General features: G+C 37.1%; 2 protein-coding genes and 1 long non-coding RNA gene across 3 annotated transcripts in view; 2 read left to right on the top strand and 1 right to left on the bottom strand.

Moving 5' to 3' along the window:
• Positions 1–547: 547 nt before the first annotated feature.
• ak4 (adenylate kinase 4) lies at positions 548–8,878 on the bottom strand. The gene is made up of 5 exons (XM_023394498.2): positions 8,307–8,878; positions 7,266–7,385; positions 4,366–4,538; positions 3,315–3,433; positions 548–2,935 (listed from the first exon to the last, which is right to left on the bottom strand). The coding sequence occupies exons 1-5, from the start codon at positions 8,446–8,448 to the stop codon at positions 2,809–2,811; spliced, it is 681 nt and encodes a 226-aa protein (XP_023250266.1). The 5' UTR covers positions 8,449–8,878; the 3' UTR covers positions 548–2,808.
• Positions 8,879–9,053: 175 nt separating this feature from the next.
• On the top strand, positions 9,054–12,775 carry LOC147817500 (uncharacterized). The gene is made up of 2 exons (XR_015436320.1): positions 9,054–10,097; positions 10,654–12,775. It is a non-coding gene; the product is annotated as an uncharacterized LOC147817500 (long non-coding RNA).
• Positions 12,776–17,095: 4,320 nt separating this feature from the next.
• Positions 17,096–21,659, top strand: part of jak1 (Janus kinase 1) — a 38,284-nt gene continuing 33,720 nt past the window's right edge. The window contains exon 1 of the mRNA XM_087170472.1: positions 17,096–17,355. The gene's annotated coding sequence lies outside the window, so the exon portion shown is untranslated. The remainder of the gene's footprint in view (positions 17,356–21,659) is intronic.

Below are 21,659 nucleotides of genomic sequence, written 5' to 3'. Positions count from 1 at the left end.
GTGTGTCTTCACTACCACCACTGTGGCTTCTGTGTTAAGTGCAAGTTTGCACGTCCTGCTGCTTCCTGTTTTTCTCGCATATGAAAGATCAAGGAGCAAAGAAGGGAGGAGCAAAGTTGTTTTCCACTATTTTATATGTTTGCTGGAAAGAAAGCAAGACAGAAAGAAAGAAATCTAAAGCCGGTAGTATGCAGGTAGATATGTGTCAATATTATTCGTGATAAAAGATTGACAATCAGTGTGTAAATGTGTAATCTGTAAATATAAAACACCTTCCACAAACGGACTGAATATTTAATATCAGTGGTAAACAGCAAATGGATTGAAGGATTACAATAAACTCAATAGTAAAAAAAAAAAAAAAGACACCAGTTATCTCTTTACAGATTAGATGGGTGGAAATGTGGCCTATTATGGATTTGTGGAAGGTGTCTCAGACAAAACATCAGCTGATTGTAAAACACAGTAGATTAACAATACAGGTGTGTGCATGTACAGCAGGTGTGTTGCTTAACAACTAGTCACATACAAAGAAAAAAGAAAGCAGCAAGATTAAATAGGTTTATTGTTCTTGGAATGTAACATGTGGTATAAAAATATAAAAGAAAAAAAAAAATCAAATCCACTGTGGCACGAAAGCACTGGGCTGTGGTCATGTAAAACTCAACACGTTTACACCACACCCATTTATTCAACAGGCTGAGAGGGCACACTGAGCTCCAAGTGTAAATCAACTGCTCTCTACAGACGACTTCCTACTTTATCAAATGAACATCTACAGACATTTGCTGCTGAAGACACTGAGACAAGTACAGGCAAGTTGCTGACATTTTGTAAGTATAGGCATCTTATCCAGTTGTCACCCAAGCAACAAATATCAATGAGTGAAAGAATGTTTTATCTTATTTGATCTTGATCCCACAGTATCATAGTCAAGTCAACTCAAAATCATCTCAAAGGGCTTTACAATCTGTAAACAACACACAACACCCATGACCTTTGACCCCAGACAAGGAAAAATAAACAAACAAAAAAATCATAATTAGAAAAACTTGATACTGCAAATTTGGTGACGTCCTCTAAAAAATGTAATGCTAAGAGAAGGTATCTTTAACCTCATAAAGCAAATGACAGAAAATATGTTTTGTATGTGCTGTGTTACCTGTGGTCAATTACTGCATTAGTATCTTGCTATCTATGGGTAGAACGTTTCAAAACTGACAGGACAAAAACAATTAAAACATATCTCTTGGTCTTTATTGCACCTGTTAGTGTTACTGTAAAAGGCAAACTCACATTTTGTGCTATTTTGTGCGTCATCTCTGACTGAAACAGTTTTCCACCCTGAAACAATGATTTACACAAAACAATCTGACAAACAAGAGCTTTACAGAAATGACCCTGTCAGAATGATAAAAGTGACCTATTACTCCCTAACCCAACAGTGTTTTTTAAATTGGACAAACACTGCACAAACTTTACAGTCTAACAAACATATCATGATATTCTGGAGCTCAAAATCTCAGAGCAACCTTATAGTATATTTAAAGGAATGTAACAACATTGAAGGCACTATATTCTCTGCATTGGTCTTCATCCCAGCCACAGAGTGTGCTGTGGAGTGACAGTGGGTGCTTTGTGTACCAGTCCAGCACCAGCCCAAACATGACTCCATATGACTCTGCAGCATTCCAGCACAAATGTAAAGAATAGCTGTTAAATTATTTATGTAATTGATGGATATAATCAAGAAACACTGAGCTGATCAAAATAAAAGCTAATTTTGCCGAATAGTTACATAAGTAACAGCTGACCTGTAGGCATTATGTACAGCTCACAGTCTCGCAAAGGTTTCAGTTCAGTGAGAAAAGAGAGTTTGGTTTTAGATACAGTGTCAGCATCGCTCTCAATTAATCTGTAACTTCAAGCTACTGTATAGTTAGACTGAACTTTATATAAAGGATTCTGTTGTGCGCATTGTACTCAGTAAAAACAAAAACTCCCCAGTTTCAGTTTGCACACTGAGGAGTAATTTAAGGAGTTGTACTCCACAAAATTATATGTATATTCACAGCGGTAACAACGTGATATTGTTTGCTTCACTATAAAAAATATTATTTAAAGTGGAATTGATCAAATGTGAAAAGATAATATTTCATATTTGCTTTCATTAGTTTTATTCTTGTACTGTACCAACAATCTTTTTTTCTTTATCATTTTATAGTTTAGTGTCATATATTTAATGTTTTTGTTTAGGTTTAATATTATTGAGCATTTCCTCTCTGTTGTTGGAGCTAATGAATAAAATATTGGAGAGTTAATGTAAAAAAAAAAAAAAAAAAATCCAGCATTCTGTATTTACTTTTTCCTCCACATTTCGCCTTTGATTTCACCACCTTTGTCTGATCGAGATTTATATTCAGTGTTCAACAATTAAAAATAAAACATCAGTTAAAGGCTTTGTTTGATCATTATTGCTTTTGTAAAATGAATGATTTAAAAAAGTGATCAGTTTTGATCTCAATGAATCTTGATATTTCCCTATGATAATATGGAACCCAGCACAATACACAACATAATTCTTTTGCATCCAACCATTCCTTTGAAAAAAAACCCAACAACTAATGATTGACACAAAACATGTTGGCTGACTACAGTTCTAATCAGTGCCCTGGTCCTTTTCTCTGAACTCCATCATTAAGGAAGAACCTGAAAGCTGACACCGAGGCCAGGCCGCATAGAGACATAACCCCACTTCCTCTGGCGGCCTCTTGATGTCTCCCTGTGGTCTTTTCTTTCAGAGTGCTTTCAGGGCGTCTGTGTTTGGCAGGCGTCTGATGGCTGCGTGTGCATCTTGGTGCTGAGGAGAGAGTTGATATAAGGCCAAATCCGGTCCGTCTCTGTACCAGAGAATGAGTGCAGGACTCCCTGTGACCTGAGTGATGAAACAACAAAAAAGAAGAAAAGCAGGTTGTGGCTACAGTTATAACAGTTGTAAATGTTAAAGGAGCACTTCACCAGTTTAGCATTGATGAACTAACAATGGACAGTTTTGAAAAATAGTTTTTTTTTTCTTATTCCACCCATTTCTCTTATTTGTCCAAATCTGGTGCTGACATCAGATCAACTATCTGATGTCATCCAGCCTTGTCTACCTCAGTGCAGATTGAATCTCAGTTCATATGTCATCAGCAAAAACTGACACTACGCACTGCCTGTTAGAAATAAATCTAAAAATATATGGTGCATTTTGCGGAAATCACCACTAAAAATATTTGCAGACTGCTCACTCTGCAAGGTGAGTATTTACTGACTTGTATAAGTCTATGACAGGCTTGGCCACATCCTTGTAGTGTCTCAGTCTGGCCATCAGGGCTTCTGGTTTGTCATCATCATGCTGAATCAGTGGCTCCCCGGTGATGTCATCCTTACCCTGAGGAAGCCAACACAAGGTCACACATGCAACGATGCAAGAAAGGTAAAGTCAAGAGAGCAGAGGGGATTACAATACAACACAGTAGCTCACACATATCTACAGTCCTCATCATATTATGTCAGGATCTTCCTTTTGGAGCTCATATATTATATAAATATATAAAGTTCATGACAGCTTCCCAGGTCCCTCTTATCTCAAGCTCACAAAAAGCTTCATGCAACAATGCTAATGTCCACCTAAAATACAATAATAAACAATAATATACAACTCCTCTTTTCCCGTCTTTCTTTGCTGCATAATATTTAATTTAAAAAAACTGTGACTAATTTCCTGTGGTGAAACTGTGTAAACCATGATCCGAAGCAAATGGTAATTGCCCCCAAAGTCAAGTAGCAAACAAGTGGTGCTGTGAACAGAGGGCATTTGCTGTCACGGAAAGAAGAAACCACAATTCTGTCTCCAGAATTGTCACTGTCCTCTTTAAAAAAAACTTATTGAGGCTTATTTTCACAAATTGGCTTCTACTGTAATTAATGGTAATGCTTTACTTTTACAGGCCTGTTACTTCATAATAATTTCTTAAAAGTTAGTGGCAGCACTTTGAAAATGTGTTTTTAGCTGTATATAAGTTATTGAATAGATTTTAGTTAACTAGTTAATTAAAATAGTATGACAACGACTCTGTAAAGTGAAATAACAAGCAGCAGGAGTATCATTGTGCAGTAGGGTGGGGTAATGACTATGGATGCTGTCCCTCATCATTTTGATTTTGAAGCTTCTATCCTGCTGAAGCAAGACACTAAATCTCTACCAGTTCAAAAACACACCGAAACAGATTGTGTGGGGGGAAGAAACTGAAAGGACAAAATGTCCTGAAGAAAATCAATGAAGTGTGACTACACTGTCACATCCATCTAGACGTCTGGGACCTGTACTCGTGGCGGGTTGAAGCCCATGTTGTAGACTCTACCGCTGGCTGGATGGATCCAGCGGTCACTCAGTCTCTCTCTCAGAGTCTCATAGGGTATATTGAGGCTGATAACCAAGTCGAGCTGATACAGACTGTTCAAGGCCTGGGCCTGCGCCAGCGTCCGAGGGAAACCTTGACAGAGAGCAGAGGGAGGAGGGTGAATGTGTCAAGCCATCGTCTTATAAAACAGGCATTTTATGAGAATGATGATAATGATAATACATTGATATATGACCTTTAATTTTCGGTCAGCTCCATTCAAAACTGTGCTCCATTTTGTCTTTTTTAAGTTCTGATTATCATTGTGAAAACATTCTGTACATGAATAAAAGGCCATTATGCAGTTTCATACATACAGAGTCATTTCCCGTTTAAATGTTTGATAATATCAGCAGCTGAGAGCAAGTAAATTTAGACTTAAGCTGTTTCCAGTGAAATGGTCTGGAGCCGTGACATTATAACAAGATTATGCACATGTGCATGAACTTACTGAAACATACAATGGTCTCAGTTACGTGACATGGAGGAACCACCAGTAGTAATAACAAGACACAAGCTACAATTACTCTAGCAACTCTCTGAGGCTGTACTTTGAAGTTAAAGGCTAACATCAGCATGCTAACATACTCACAATAACAATGCTAACATGCTGATGTTTAGCCGGTGTGATCACTATCTTGGTTTAGCTTGTTAGCATGCTAAAGTTTGCTAATTACAACTAGACACAAAATACAGCTTAACCTGATGGCAATGTCTTTAGCTTTGCTTTATCATAAATATATATAAATATATATATTTTGGAAAAACTGAAACTTTGACCTGATGACAGCCCTAGATTAAAAGTCAGCATCGTCAAAGTTATTGCTTTGTCTAGGAACCATGAATGGGATGTCTGGGAACCATGAATGTCTCAAATATCTTTTAATTTAAATATTTACATGACAAGTGAAAAATCTTTCACCTCATAGTGATAAATTAAAAGTCAGGTGATCACCAAGGGCAGCAAAAATCCCCCTCTGGGGAACATGAATATCTAAACCAAATTTCATGGCAATCCATTTATCACAAAAAAAAAAAAAAAAAAATTCTAACTCATGGTGGTCTTAGAGGAAAGGTCAGTAACATTCTTCCTCTAGGCACTATGAATGTCTCTAAGAAATGTCACGGCAGTGGCCCAAACCAGCAGTAAACACAGAAAACCAGAACCAGAACTGCTGTCTTTTATTCCACTTGTGTTAGGAAATGCATTTTGTGATTGGATCATTGGATAATTGTCCCATTACTTTGCCACAATGTCTACAGTGAATAATCTCTTTTACCTCTTGCTCCCCTCTCAGGATCTGAGGTCAAGGTGACCTACAGGACAGTGCCTTGCTCAAGGACACTTCAGCATGGCAGGCGTTTGCTGACATGGCGAGAATACATGTACTGTCTTCCAGTGTTAAGGCCATTGTCTCTCTAAAACCACAAGACCTTCTTTTGCTTTTAGTATGGTTTGGTATTGTATGCATGAATTTGGGCTTGTTCTTGAAGTTTATTGCCTCCTTATGCATTACAGTGGAATCTGGCAGTCACTCTGTTTGTTCCTTTGTTTGGTCAATAAAGAGCTGTTAAATCCCTCTAACCATCAGTGCATCATGTTACCAACAAACGAGTGACAGGAATGCACAAATTAAAGCTTATAGGAGGGAAAGAGACTGAGAGCAGGCAATTATGTCCATATAGTGCTGTATATATATATATATATACTGTAGATGTGTCTGTGTTGATTGGAGCATGAAAATGTACCAGTACGTAATACATTTATTGGAAAACACAAAAACGTGGTGAAAAATACCATGTAAATCAATCTGCTGACACTAATAACCCAACCATTCAGAGTCATGAGATAAACCTGATGAACATGCGTGTGTGCGTGTGTGTGTGTGTGTGTGTGTGTGTGTGTGTGTGTGTGTGTGTGTATGTGTGCGTGTGTGTGTCAGTAACCTTGATTTCTGTTGCCCCTTCTCTTGCTAAATTGTTTGTTCACTGATCGTGTTTCAAGGTTTAAACCAGTTTAACACTGTCCAGTTTGTTTCATCTCTGTTTGTCATCTCTCTTGAAGATAGTGGATAATATTTAACTGTGGCTAGACAATGATCTCCATTAATTTGGCCATTTGTAACCCGTGCTTGTACTTTTGTATATGCATAGCAAAAACATGAAGTATTATATATATATACAAAAATGGACAATATATTGACATGTAATATGTAATTGATTTCTGACATAAGAAGAGATAAATAAACCTGTTCTTTAATTGACTTATGGTGTGACAAAGGTTACTGAGTGAAACTTGGCACTGGATGTGAACACATCATAAACTGAGAAATTTGCAATAGAGGTCAAACACTGTTACTTTGGAAGAATATCTTTGACCTTTTATTTGAATCTGATGCACAGTAAATCCTCCATGACTACTGTAAGTTGGGAGCATGTATAATCTTGCTGGTAACTGGATTCGGTACCTCAAAGCACTAATTACTCACAGATGTAGGATAATGTAGAGTACATTTTTCCAGACTCAAGTAAAGGGGGCACTGCATAAGGCACTCTGGGGGCCATGTTTCTGAAAATGCAGTGGTGTAAAAAAAAAAAGAAAAAAGCTTGACTGATGGCCCTGCCTCTAACATCAGTTCCTGGATTTTTTTTGGGGGGGTGGCACCTTAGGTGGCCAATCAGATTTAAGGGGTGGCAGGCAGTTCAATCAACAATCAAAGGCAAAGGGTGGAGTCTGCTGTGTGTAAACCTGGTTTATCATAGTGTAAAGACCATACACTATGATTGTGTAATAAAAACAAAAACACTGTTTTTACTCACCGTCCAGCAGCCAGCTGTGGTTGCTCAGCTGTTCCAATCTGGGCAGCATCAGCCTGGTCATCACATGGTCAGGAACCAGCATGCTTCTCTCTACATAGGTCCTCACCAGCACACCTGCATCTGATACACAACAGACAGGTAAAGATAGACAATGCATATCAGTCTCTGCTTCCTGATTCTTGGTTATGCGATAAAAAAATAAATAAAAATGATATAAAACTGTAACTCTGCCTGTGATTTTATTCATTCAAAATTACACTGGAAACTCTGGAGCCTGCTGTGGTTGATTAAATCAACATTCACACCAGGTCACTGGATTCAGTGAACAAACACACCTATTGAGTTCACTAGTTTATGAACCCTAAAAAACTTATTTCAAAAGGGAAAAGTTAGTTACACTATCCAGCAAGTTACAAATTCACTGTAACATTTCATTTTGCCAAGCACACATGTTTGTACTTAGGCTCTCTGCACTGAGCTCAATTTCACTATCGGTATACACGAGCTTGGCACATGCTGGGAGTTAAATGAATTCCAGTTGTTGAGGAAGTTTAAAGAGACACAATCAACGCTTTAAAGTGTGGACTACGTTTGGAGAAATTACTTTTAAATTAAATTATAATATTAATTGCAACAAAAGCCTTGGCAGGGTGTAAAGACTGACTGGCGTTGGACCTTTTTACAAGTCAACTCTCCACCAGACTGACATCAGAGAAATAAAAACGAAGTTAGCTCGTGTTCTGGCTCATGGGTGAAGGATGAAGGTTTCCTGCCAAATGAGCTTCAAGGAAAAAACTGTCTCCAGTCTCCCTTTGCGTCCCTCTGCAAATTTTCTATCTTTTTGACTTATAATTACATGTTTGCGACAATTCTAGTGATACTAGGAGGAAGAAAACATCGGAACTGTCAAACTCACGTACGCAACACAAAATGACGCGTTTGACCAACTTTTTTTTTTTTTTTTCCCCAGCAGACTCGCTCTTCCTGATGACACCACTGTACTGAGGTTAGGGTTACTGTACATGGGCACACGTATCCTACCTGTATTTGCCGCTATGCTCTCTCGTAGATAGTGGCCACTGGACAGATATTGCAGGCCAAAGCTTTGCGCAATCCTCTTGGATATCGTTCCTTTCCCTGATCCTGGTGGACCCATGATAGCAGCTCGGAATAACTTAGCCATGTCTTCCTCAGAAACGGGCTGCTACTGTAAAACCTCTGGGATAGGCTACACAAATGTTAGTTTTTTTTCCTGTTTGTGACCCAAGTAAATTGCCTCCTAATTAAAATCCTAATCAGCTGCACGCATGAGCGGTCTGGCGGGTCCAAAGCCTGAGTGGCTTATAAACTAGTCTTGCCAATGTAAATTTCAGCTTATCTCTGGCGTCGGTTCTTTACGCAGAGCCTACTCTCTGCACACATTGGGACTATCCTGCTCTGTGACTCGGATCAAGACAAACGCGTTTTTCCTTTTTTTCCCTTTTTTTTTTTTTTTTTTGTTGTTTCGGCTCTCTTATAGACACATTACGCCCGTCTACGTCTTTAAGAACGGAGACTTTCCCCTGCGAATGAATGAGGGAGTCTCCACAACGCCCTACTTTCCTGCGCATATCATCCAGAAAAAATGCGGATGACGGACTTGCACAAACTTCGCGGGGTAAACTGGTTACTGTAGTTTTTATTTAAAACTAATGCACAACAGTAGCCTGTTCATGTCAGTCAGTGGCTATAGTTTTCCTGAAGTCATGGGAAACTGTAATAATCACGATTTTATTTTAAAGCACACAGTCCCAGGAAACTTCTATCTATCTATCTATCTATCTATCTATCTATCTATCTATCTATCTATCTATCTATCTATCTATCTATCTATCTATCTATCTATCTATCTATCTATCTATCTATCAAAAAAGAAAACGAGGAGGAAGAAGAAAAAGACAAAATCCTGTCTTCGTGCAGCCTGTTTGGGAAGTTTTTATTATACAGCTGTTTTGATCTGCACATATTTCAATGAGAAATTGATAAATAATTAATAATTTTAATAATCTCGGCTCCAAAAGATGTAATGGTTTATTACAGGGATTTTATAGAAACAAAGTGTCATGCTGCTAATTTATAAGAAACCAGAAGAAGGAGGGTGTGTCCATTATAATGTCAGCGGATCCCATAAAAAATATTAATATTTTAGTTGCAATATGATATAATAGGTACAATTATACCACACCAGTAACTTTTCTTATTATTTACCAAAGTAAACATTTTGAAACTAATTTCTGCAATAAATACATTTGTAGGAGAGTTTATATATGATGCATGTCATCTCATTAATTTGAAAAGTGGACTATTCTTGGATTCCACCACTTGTTGACAGCACTCCCCTCAGATCAGAGCTTTAATTATTGCTTACAGTGACTATTTTGTCATGGTTTTGAGCTGCTGGCAGCGGGCGCAGAAAAGCACATGAGTCGCTGTCATTCCGCGCAACATTTGCGGACGGGAGGAATCTAGTGAGTACTTGTTGCGAGCCATACGGCGGCGGCAGCGTCTCGGAGCTGTCAAACATTGCGCACAGCCTTCAGTCTCCAGTCAGTGGAGTAACCGGACTAATCCATCAGGAAAACAACTCGGAAGATTAACCTATTTTATCCTCGAGAAACTAGTTTTTGTCTACGCACCCGGAAGCCTGTTTTTAAAACCACGATCATTTTGTCACATGGCTTTGGAGAATTCAATAACAACAAAAAATGGCGACAATCACGTTGCTCTGTGTGGTCTTGCTGCGTCATTAAAAATATTCATGTAAACACGGGGAATTAAACGGGGAAATTGCAGGTGAGTGATCTTAATACTTGTTCTGTATTTAATGCAGAGTGGATGTAATTACTAACAAAGGATTATATTTGGATCCTGTACAGCATGCTATTTGTTTTTGCCCAGAAAAGGGGTGTGTATGCAATGCTGGGCGTTAACGTTTGGCTGCACAATATTCAATACGAACATGGCACTTGTATTTTGCCTGTAGTCGGTGTTTAAAGGACATGCTTAGCCATTTCAAAGTAGGTATGCATGTTATTATGAAATGACATAAATGACGGCGTTGTTGAGCTTTGGTTAACTTTTGTGTATTTGTAGAAAACAGCAACAAGCATGAGCACGGCTTATGTCTGCTCGCGCTGTTGTCTTTATTCCGTGGCGTTAGTACCAGGACCACTGGTGTGTATCCCTTGCCTTCACTGTTAATAGGTTGTGAACCATTCTCCAGTTATTTACATTGAGGGTTTATGTAATATGGACGCGCTTTCTTCACGGGGGTCTCTTTTTACAGTCACTGGTGGCAACAAACGCAGCACCCAGCCCTGACAATGTGTGTGTCCTCTTCCCTATTTAGTTATTGCACATGTTGCTTTGCTGTCCACGTCTGACATGAACATTTTTGGCCAGTGCCCTGTGCAGCGGGGCTAATGGAGTTGTTTACAAGAAGTGAGGAGGGTGGACTGACGGGGAGGAGGAGGAGGATCCGCTACGTCGGCCAGCGACGCGACCGGACTGCTCGAGAGGGGGCGGAGCCCGCAAGGAGGATCATAACAAGTCTGACGTCACTTGGCCTTGTGGTTGGTATGAATAATATACAGTAGTTAAAAGAAAAAAAACATTTTTAAAAAAAGCAGTTTTCCTCTACAAACTCCCAGCAGGAAAAGAGGTGAGGGGAAAAATATGTTGTTTTAATAACTGTTTTCATGAATTGACACATTAAGGAGCCACTTGTGCACCAGCAGACTGGAAACAAAGACATAGCAATACAATTAAACCACTGAATATCTGAATATTGCCAAACATGGACATCATGATGGAATACATAAAGCTGAAAAGCAGACGTCTTCCTCCAATTTCCAAGAATCAAACAATGTGCTTTGCAGATTCACAGTAGCTCATTGAGTTCTAAGACTGGGTGTGCATTATTCACCGTCCAACATTCAGACACAGGTAGAAGTTGGATGAATTAGAGCTGCAATGATTAGTCGATTGATTGATTAGTCGTTTAGAAGAACATTAATTGGTGACAATTTTGATATTTGATTGATTGTTTCAGTTATTTTTTGAGCATGAATGACAACTTTTTTCAGATCTCAGCTTCTCAAATGGGAGGATTTGCTGCTTTTCTTTGTCATATATCATAGTAAATTGAATATCTTTAGGTTTTGGTTGGACAAAATCAAATTAAAGATGTCACTGTGGGCTTAGAGAAAATTTAAATGTATTTTTTTATTTACTATTTCTAATATTTCGTAGACGAAATGATTAATCAATTAATCAAAACTAAAAATGTGAAAAAAATAAGATGATCATTAGTTGTAGTCCTTGCACAGAATTAATGCTGCATCGTAAAAAACATTTTCAATCATCATTAGTTTCATTTACAGCGTTTAAGTCCTATGTCAAAGGGATTTCCATATGTGGTTCAAAGCATTAGACAAATAGTTACTGTTTTTATGGAATACCCATGTAACTGGGTGATAAGAAAGAGTCTACAACAACACTGTTCATGAATCAACAACATCCATTTTACCATATATGGACAACAGAGTCTGTCTTTTGCCAGACAGACTAAATAAATGAAACAAAATAAACTGATAAAATCCCTGAGCAATGTCCCGATTGAGATGCATGCAGGAGCTTATTATAACTTCCGATACTTACGGCTGAGCCTCTCGCACCAACTCTAGAATCTTTTGACACTAACAGTAGGGTATAATATAAAGGAAACCTAGATAATGAGGATTCTTTGAGGCCGTGACAGCACAAGGACTCACATCCTCAAACTTTGAAATATATTTTATTTTATACCTTTTTCACTCTGACTTTACTTTCTAATGGTCTTATTATATTTACCCTCAAATGTTCTATCATTTTAAATGTTACGATCTCGTGGTTAGAGAGCAAAAGACTTGTTGTTGACCCTTGGTGGGAAGGATATTTTAAAAAAAAGTATGTAAAATGTTACTTGAAAATTATATATATGAATTGCTGGAGATGCAACTTGTGCATGTTTTATATTAGATGCCACCAAATGAGCTGCATAAAAGCAAAAGGAAAACTTTGTTTATCTTTGCACCTGTTGACCTAGAGCATGGATGTAACGGGTGGATGATGAACGGAGTGAAGCCATGGGCTGCTAGATTTGACAGGCTGCCCTGGTTCAGTTATCACAGTGCTGATGCTGTCCCCATCGAAGGTACAGTACTGTGATAACTGAAGGATGGCTGCCAACTTGACACTAGTGCAGTGGAACGAGACACATTCAGCTAATGAGCCAGAGGACCAGGGAGAAATTCAACAAGTGTGAGTATGAGATAAAAACAAAAAGTGGTATGATGGATCTATTAGCCTGTTATTGTGTATATGAGTGTAAGAAATATTAAACTAAAAACCTGTATGTTAGTATTATCTTCATTACTCATGCATTTCTGTTTGGTTGTAAGAAAAATAAAGTGAAATTTCTTTTATTTAAATGTGTTTGTTCTTCTATTATCTCTGCTTGTGAAAATTCAGATGGTTGCGAGTGTGAAACAGTCAACTAATGAGTGACTGAAACAAAATAATAACAGTGGGGTTACAACGATGCCTACTGATATAAGTTTTATGGTTAAATTGTATATTTCTTTATAGATCTCACCATAACATTGAACAGTAAGGTCCATGTGGCATTTAACCCAAAATATATCACGTCAGGAAACCTTTCAAACTGAATCAGAGTCCAACCTGATGATTTTGATGCAGATTTTTGCATCGCTAGATAAGCTTTAACTGCCTATAAATTTTTCCTTGACTTAACTATTTCAGATTAGGTCCTGTCCCCCTCCATGAGTGTGGGTCTAAAGGCTGAGGTGTAAGGTAGTAATGAATGGTTCTTCACATTGTTGTCAACAGAGGGAGCTAAAGATCTATTACTAATGTGCTTTGTGGTCCGGATAGCAAATTCTGCAGCTCACTTCTCTTGTGTAATCTGTGTCTGGAACCTTAATAATGAATTTGTTTTGGTAAAATTGTAAGAAAGCAAGTGTAGTGTTCATTTGTCATGGTCCATGTAAAACATGGTCTAATAACAAAAACAAAAAAACAGAAGCTCTCACTATGTTCCATGACTATGTGTATATGGATTTTTTTCCAATAGAGCAGAACAGTTGACAATGATCCAAAATATTTGCACTCTGTATGATTCACACCAAGGGCAGCTATAGTCTCCATTTTAGTCATTGTTGTTTGAGTGACTATTGGGTAATTGAGTTGTGTAACATTAATATTTCATAGAGCAAAACACACTTGTACTCTGATCTGTAATGCCATTACGCTGAAATGAATCACGTTTTTCAGAATACTATTTTGAATAATACATGCACTGTTTGAGTCATGTCTGATAAACCACAGGTCACTCTGCAGCTGTCCTTAGCATGTTTCACTCATAGGGTACATACTGTAGCTAATGTGGAAATCCCCAAAGAGTCATGATACTTACTTTGTTTTTGTCTCACTCTAACCTCAATGTGCTCGACTCCATGTCACATGTTTTTCTGACTCACCGTGTCATGTCTAGGTACTTTGTGGTAAAGCAAATCTTCATGAAAATAAAATATGAAAAGTGAGTTTTACACACCTTGAAAGAACTATTTTATACATGAGAACAGCCATTTAAATTCACGACAGTGTACCCAGCGGCTGTTTTCGCAGACATCCAAAACTCTTCCTTGCCATTGACGGCCATGATCAGGGGGAACTTCTGTCACACTTAATGCAAGGCAATAAGTGATTACTGGGATGCGGCATGGGAAGTCCCTCCCTTAAAATGAACCACCCACTTATTTTTTTTTCTGCTACAGAAACCTTCACATCCTTGTTCTTGCGTAGAAGGAAGAAAGTATTTTCCCTGTTATCACTGCTGACCCCTGTCTATTCCCTGAGGTGGTAGAAACAATAGACCAAGAGACTTAGTGCAAACCAAACCTGGCAACACTTAAAGTTTCCCTATCCAGCATTCATAAGCAGAAGAAAAAGCTTTCATAAATGGTTTAGAAACCACTTTAACTTAGTTGTAAGTTATACCTCATCCTGGCTGAGGTACAGACAGATAATGAATGACAATATTGTAAAACTCTGGAGAATTTAAACAACTAAAACGTCCTTATAGTTGTGTACAACTACATCGTAGTGTGTTTTAAACCATTTATTAAGTGTTTGTACACTGCTTTTAAACGTTAAATAGGAGAACTTAAAGTAAAGTATTACCATGAACCTATGTTACAGAATTGTAAGTAACTTGTTCCACTGGAATGTACCAGCTCAGGAAGGCTCCATGTTGTCGATCTTAACCTTAGTAATGACCATCATTTATGCAAAAAACGTGTTTGTTTTCTGTCTACACTCACACAGTACTATTTATGAAGCATGACATATGTCAATATCTTCGAACAGTCACCTTGTCTGTTTCTTTGATCTTTTGTCGGCAGTCAGCAGGGAAACTCCATTATTTGTTTTGTGATGACATCACACAGAGAGGTTAACCTGCTGTTTTAAAGGAGACACGTGTTTTTACTTTCTTGGTTTATTTGTTCAAGATTCTTGATTTTCCTTTTCATTAAGAATTCTCTTTTAAAAGCCAAAACTGACATATTGCATATCTTCCAACAGAGTATCTTAGAGGTAACAAATTAAGTCAGAGAGACAGTTATGCAAATTTGCCAGGGGTGGGGCAGATGAATCAGTATTACAAATATATGCCATGACCACATGCTATCAGGTTTTAGAAGCACAATCAGAAAGATGTTTAAGATAGCTCAAGCATAGATCTGGAAGGAACTAGCGTACTTACATTTTTTACCACCTACAGAATGGCAAAGATGAATTAATCATTTTGAATGTTTGACATTCATATTACAGAATGATGTGCGTGCAGGGTTTGACACTAAAAGGCTTTTGTCATGTTGATCTGCTGAAGGTGGGAAGTTTCTCTTTGCGCACCTTAGATCTCAATTTAAATGGCAATTTAAGATGAGTATCTAAAAGCATAATTAGTTATGCTTTGTTTGGCTGCAGTAACACTTTATTTGGACAGTCTGTCTATGGAGAGTTTACAGAGTATCTGTAACACTTCATGTTTAATCTTTGTTGAACATTCGAATGCTCAACTGATGTTTATACAAATATTCAACCAACAGTTAGTAAACCATTTAATGGTTATGATTAGGGTTAGCCAAACAGTTGAACTGTTGAATCTCAACTTGATGAAATGTTACAAATACTCTGTAAACTCTCTGTAGACAAACTGTCCAAATAAAGTGTTACTGCATAATTTTCGTGGCATCAGAACTAGTCTGGAAGCTAATCTTTGTCCAATGTGCAACATACACAACTGTGATGTGGAAACTTTAAACCCCTGCTCCACATACTGGACTTTATAATGAAGAGGTAGTTAATGTTTGAAGTTAAAATATCATCAGCAACTGAATTGTGTAGGAAATACATTTAAGTGGTTATTAGTACCTGGATGGACTCTAATAATGTCTTTTTTTTTTTTTTTACTTCAGTTAGCCTTACAAAATATAACTTACAACTGTTTACCATTCCAACAACAGTAACAATGCATTATAAGCTCAATGTAGTACACAAATAATAATACATCAACAAAAAGTGTAATAGATAAAAAGCAAAAAATGAAAATAAATTACATTTCAAATTAATTGCATAAGGCTCTGGGTTTCATAGTTTTAGAGTTTGTGCAGTATTTCAGTGTGCAAATGGTCCTGCTTGCCATGAGAGCAGCCAAGAAATGTATTTTACGACAATGGAAGTATGATCATACTGTACCAGAGAGAATATTAGTGTGAGGGGAAAGGTGGACATGTTTTGGAAAATTTGAGGCTCTGTGACACTGAGTATTTCTGTGTTTGATTTAAGGTATGGATGAATGTAAACGGGAAAACAAGATAAAAAGGAAGAAAAGTATGAAATTTGTCATGATTTAAAATTTGTCAGGTGAATCCAGTGATATGAGGGTGTCTATTCTTTAATGTTTAATTTACAACTAAGAGTTACAAAAAGTGTACACTTTGTACAATCCATTAATTGAAATTTATTTTCAAGTTCAAAATGAAATCATATTCATTTAAGATATTGAAAGTCTTCTTAGCTGTTATTATCTGTATATCTTTGGCTTTGCGGATGTGAAATTTACCAAGAATGACCAGCAATTAAATTATGTAGAGGATATTCACTTCCATCCCACTAACTACAATATCTCCACATGACCTCCACCACCACATGAAATAGCTTACATCAATCCTCCCATTTTCCTATTGATTCTCTGCATATATATCTATCAAAATAAGCAAGAGTGAATGCAGTGAAAAAACTACTGAAAGTGTTTCTCTATCTGATTTACAAAAATCACAGGAATAATTTATTATTTGCCCACATTTTTTGGCAATTTTTACCACATTTTTTGGATTCGAGCAGTTATAATTCTATAACTAAATTATTAATGTAGTATTTATGTTGGATACAGCAAGCTTTTTCCCCTCTGGATATCACCCAAAATAAAAGAAGATTTTGCTGCAGGAAACATAACATGGTTTAAAGAACTTCTGATGTGTCTGTTACTGTACAGCTTATTCCGAATATCACTGTTTGATTCCCAGATAGAACTGCATTTAAGTCACTCGGTGTGTAGCCTGAGTCCAAGAAAGGGTAAAAATGCGTCATCTTGAGTGACAGGGTCACCAGCCAATCAGCAGCCGTATTCAACAGACGGCCACTGCGTTGTTTTCGGGAATGGGGCAGTCACTTGTCAGGAAGGGTTAGCACGAAGAGAGGAGGACTACGTCTACACACAAGCTTTGAAGTATCGAAATATTCTGTGGATTTAACGTCATATTTTTACTTCTGGATACTGAAGGTTTTTCTTGAGAAGTTTTGGAATCAAATACTCGACAAGCCATACGTGAAATCCTTCTAGAGCGGGAGCTCCAACTTGGTTGAAGCGTCTAATGTACTAAACGAAAAGGAAGTAACTTGCCAGCTGTCTGGCTACGCTCGCTAGGTGAGTAAATAACCGTTTATTAAATATACTCATCGAAAAAAGACCTGTCTTTTGGTCCACTGAGCACACCAACACGTTTGTCATTTCCCCCCCTTATTGTCAAATGGGGAAACATCGAGCTGCTGTTAGCTTTGGCCATCTATACGTCAACTAGCAGGCTAACAAGCTAATGTCATCCAACGCTAGTTCACTTGGCATGATAGTAAAAAGAGAGAAAGATGCTGGGCTGTTGTACAGCATGATTACAATCTAATTTGAATAAAATTGAAGTTAGGAATATCTCATGTTACATTGAGCAGACAAAATAGGACAAAATACCAGTAAGATCCTATAATATAATGCAATCCAATACAATAATGTTATCACAAACAAGGGCCTACTGAACTTAAAAAAAAAGTTCAACAAGTCTCAAGAAAAATACTGGATAACAAGATTCTTTAATTGTCTTTATAGAGTGTGAAATAAAACAAAAATCTGCTGTTAGTTTTATTTCTCTGGGATCAGGGGAATCAGAGGGACTTTACTCTAACAAAATAAAGATTGATCCAAGTGAGATTTTTGGGCTGCAAATGATTATTTTCACTGTCGATGAGTCTATCAAATTTTTTCTTGCGTAATCGATTAGTCAGTTGGCTGTGATCAGAATATTGTGTAAAATGCCCTTCACAGTTTCCCAAAGTCCAAGGTGATCTGCTCAGATTTTAAGACTGATGATCATCCAAAAACCCCTAATATTCACTTCCTATCAAGACAAAGGAAAACAGAATATTCACATTTGAGAGGATGGAAACAGGGACTTTTGACATTTTCAAAGTAGTTGAAAAACTTTTGGAATTTTCAAAATAGTTATGGATTATGTATACAGGGTCTGAAAGAAAATCTATTGTTTTGAGAGTTTTGGCTCCCTTGACAAAGGTAACCACACAGGTTCATGCTTCAAATCAGAAAAGGTGGATTTAAATCATATGTTTGCATTTTATTATCATTCTGTTAACTGGAAATTCATATATTACCAGAACAAGCAGAGAATGGCAGTTTTGATATGTCACTTATATTTCTATCATCTGTGTACAGCTGCAACAATTAGTCAATGAATCAGCTGACTCCTTCTATAACAGTAAATTGAATCTATACTACTATTAGGTTTTTGATTGTTGGTCTGACAAACAAGGCATCTCTTTTTCATAATTCTCACCAAAAATCTGGCATTTTTTAAACCAAACATTTACTTCAATCAGGGGGGTAATCAATAATGAAAATAACTGTTGGCTGCAGCCCTGTGTGTAATGCAAATATTGGATTAAATAATGAAGAAATTTTGAGGTTGACAAAAGGAGGTGTTTCCTTCTGGGCCCAGCACACACAAACACAAACATATACACACACACACACACACACACACACACACACACACGCGCGCATGCAGGCATATGTGCGCATGGTCACGCATCAATGCTCATACACATGCAGGCGCACACACGCGCACACACACATACACATAGTTTCTGGCCTCACCACCACTCACTAAAACTTCATCTCAAACAATGAAACAACATAGTTTCTTGCAGCTCTTCCTGTTTCTACTCTTGAAAGAAACTTGACCTGTCTGGCTTTGAACATTTAAAGCTCTTGAAACATACAGTGGCATTTAATCAGCATTTTGTCCATATCAGAATAAAGAAGTGGTGCACTTCTATAATGGAGAGCTCTCTGATTTTTACTGGTAACACTTGCACTGACAAATTGTTTTTTTTCCATCCAGTGAACTTGGGTATCAAGTTAATGCACTTGTTTGTGTTTTAACTAGTGAAGTGTAATTTTTCATCTGAATGTACGCTTTGTACAAAAAATGTGAACTCAGTGAAAGGAATTGATATTGGAAATACTAAATGAGGAGCAGAAATGATAATTAAATTGAAATGCAAATATGAATGAATTATCAGAAATATTAATTGCATTTAGATATGGGATAATTATCAAAGTTTAACATTTGTAGTAGTTAGTTTTTCCCAATTTTTACACTTACATGCTTACTTCAGTTGAAAGTAAACTTGCCCACCTTTTGGTACTCACCATGGTAGCATGATATTTAACACCAAAGAGCACTAGACTAGCGCTCACTTGATCTTTTCTTGTAATAACCAAGTGACCTTTGTGATGTTAATGCTTTCTCAGCCTATTGTCTGCCTACTGTATTTTCATTTTAGGCACAGAGGGTCTGTGGCTTTGAGGAAGTGAGACCACATTTTGCTGAGATGCAGTGACCTATTACAAAAAGTGAAAGACTATGTTTATAAAATTTATAAAATTTTGTTAAGATTCAGATTAGGAGAGAAATCATGTGCCGTGATTTACATTCAAATTAAACATTTTAATGGCCAATTTCACCAATAACTTTCAACTTCTATGGTTTGAATTCTGTTAATTGGTTAAGTCACTTGTTCATGTAGTAACAAAATGTACATTCACCCATTTGGCAGAAGCTTTTATCCAAAGTTACTTACAAGTGAGTGACATCACACAACACTAGAACTCTTAGTTCAGTCAGTACTAAAAGCCTGCAGTAAATATATCAATTCTTGATATGGTAGTTATGTTGAAATTAAATTACATATGGGTACAGTATCAAGTATAGAATATGGTGCAGAATTTCATTACTTGCCTTGAAAACTCAAGAAGTTTTAGGAACCAATAAGGAAGAGCCCATAATGAAGCATCTCTGACTATCAAAGCACTTATTCTGAATCATCAAAAACAGTTAATGCTCAGATATTTGAGGGCATGTCCTTCCCCAGAAAGTATACTGGCAAAATTGCTGCAACTAAGCACTAATCTATTTTATGACATTAAGCACAACAGTATCACCAACAGGAGCACCATATTATGAACAATAATCACAGTAACTGATGAAGAGGTTCCACAAAACATAAGATCAAGGAGGAAAATAAAAACTGTCAGTATCGAACAAAAAACATGTCATTGACCTGGGCCAGATGGTTTTAAAATCTTAAGATAATAAGTCCAAACATTCTTCATCTGTCTGAAAGTAAACGCATATAAAAGGTTCTGTTTGTTCATTATTCAGTGTAACTAAATCCTAGTTAATTATCTGTTCATTCAGTGTATGTATTACACTCATTATTCAGAACACTATGTACTATAATAATCAACATCTTAACCACAAGGGCAGGAGTATCTAAAGGCTCACAATGCTTTATGACCAATGTACTCTCCAGTTTTGCAGTTTGTCAGCACTAGTTGGTGACAGCTCTTTTTGTTGATACCCGAATATTGTTAATCATTGAAATTATAAAAGCTTTTCCAGCTGTTTGAAGAAAGTTGTGGGTATATATTTTAACAACTGGCAACTTATCATTCATCAATGGGTGGATGTAGTTCTTCTCTTTCATCAAAAAATATTTTCAGATCACACCTAACATCAGTTAGGGGTGTGGTCAGAAGTGAGAAATAAAAGTTTCTCACCACCACCTTTCATTGCACCCCAACTCTGCTCTGTGCCTTTGTTTAATTCGGTAGAACTTTTATTCAATCCTTAAATTAGATCACAGTTTTGAGTACAGAAAAGAAACTCGGCACAGTCGAGAAACATAGTACAGAAACCCAATAGAGTAGTGTATAGAAATGCTGTAAATAAACACAGTAGCGTACAGTAGAGAAATAGCAGTACAGTAGAAAAACACAGTAAGGAAACACAAGAGTACAGTTAAGAAAGCTGTAAAGAAACACAGTACAGTACAGTACATAAACACAGTATAGTACAGATGAGAAACACAGTAAAGCAACACAGTAAAGATACACAGTAGAGTACAGTAAAAAAACAAAGTTATGAATGATGTTGTGAGTTTTGTACCATGAAGTGTTTTATGTAGTGTCTATTTGTTCCACAGTAGCATACAGTAGGGAAAAGCAGTAAAGAAACACAGTAGATAAAAGCAGTGAAACAAAGTACAGCACAGTGAAGAAACACAGAAGAGTACTGTAAGGAAATACAGTAAAGAAATGAAGTACACTAGAACACAGTGAAGTAATACAGCAGAGTACAGTATAGAAACACAGTTAATGTCTGTGTTTGATGTTATCAGTTTTGTACTACAGTGCTGTGTTTTATTTAGTATGTATTTGTTCCATAGTAGAGTACAGTAGAGAAACATTGTAAAGAAACAAAGAAATGTAGTAATGTACAGTAGAAAACAGTAAAGAATCATATTAGAGTACAGTAAAGAAATGCAGAGCACAGTAGAGAAATACAGTAAAGAAACAGTAGAGAAACACAGTACAGCACA

Source organism: Seriola lalandi, unplaced genomic scaffold, assembly GCF_002814215.2.
Source record: "Seriola lalandi dorsalis isolate HSWRI2012SDOR001 ecotype SW California unplaced genomic scaffold, Sedor1 jcf7180002054949, whole genome shotgun sequence".
NCBI lineage: Eukaryota > Metazoa > Chordata > Actinopteri > Carangiformes > Carangidae > Seriola > Seriola lalandi.
This window is presented reverse-complemented; position numbering and strand designations above follow the sequence as displayed.

Bases quoted from the DNA above. Each gene is read 5' to 3' on its own strand.
- ak4 (XM_023394498.2), bottom strand. From the start codon at position 8,448: ATGGCTAAGTTATTCCGAGCTGCTATCATGGGTCCACCAGGATCAGGG. The intron at 7,386-8,306 runs GTAGGATACGTG...GTTGTGTATCAG, and splicing joins GAGCATAGCGGCAAATACAG to ATGCAGGTGTGCTGGTGAGG. The intron at 2,936-3,314 runs GTCAGTAAATAC...TTCATCACTCAG, and splicing joins CCTGTCATAGACTTATACAA to GTCACAGGGAGTCCTGCACT.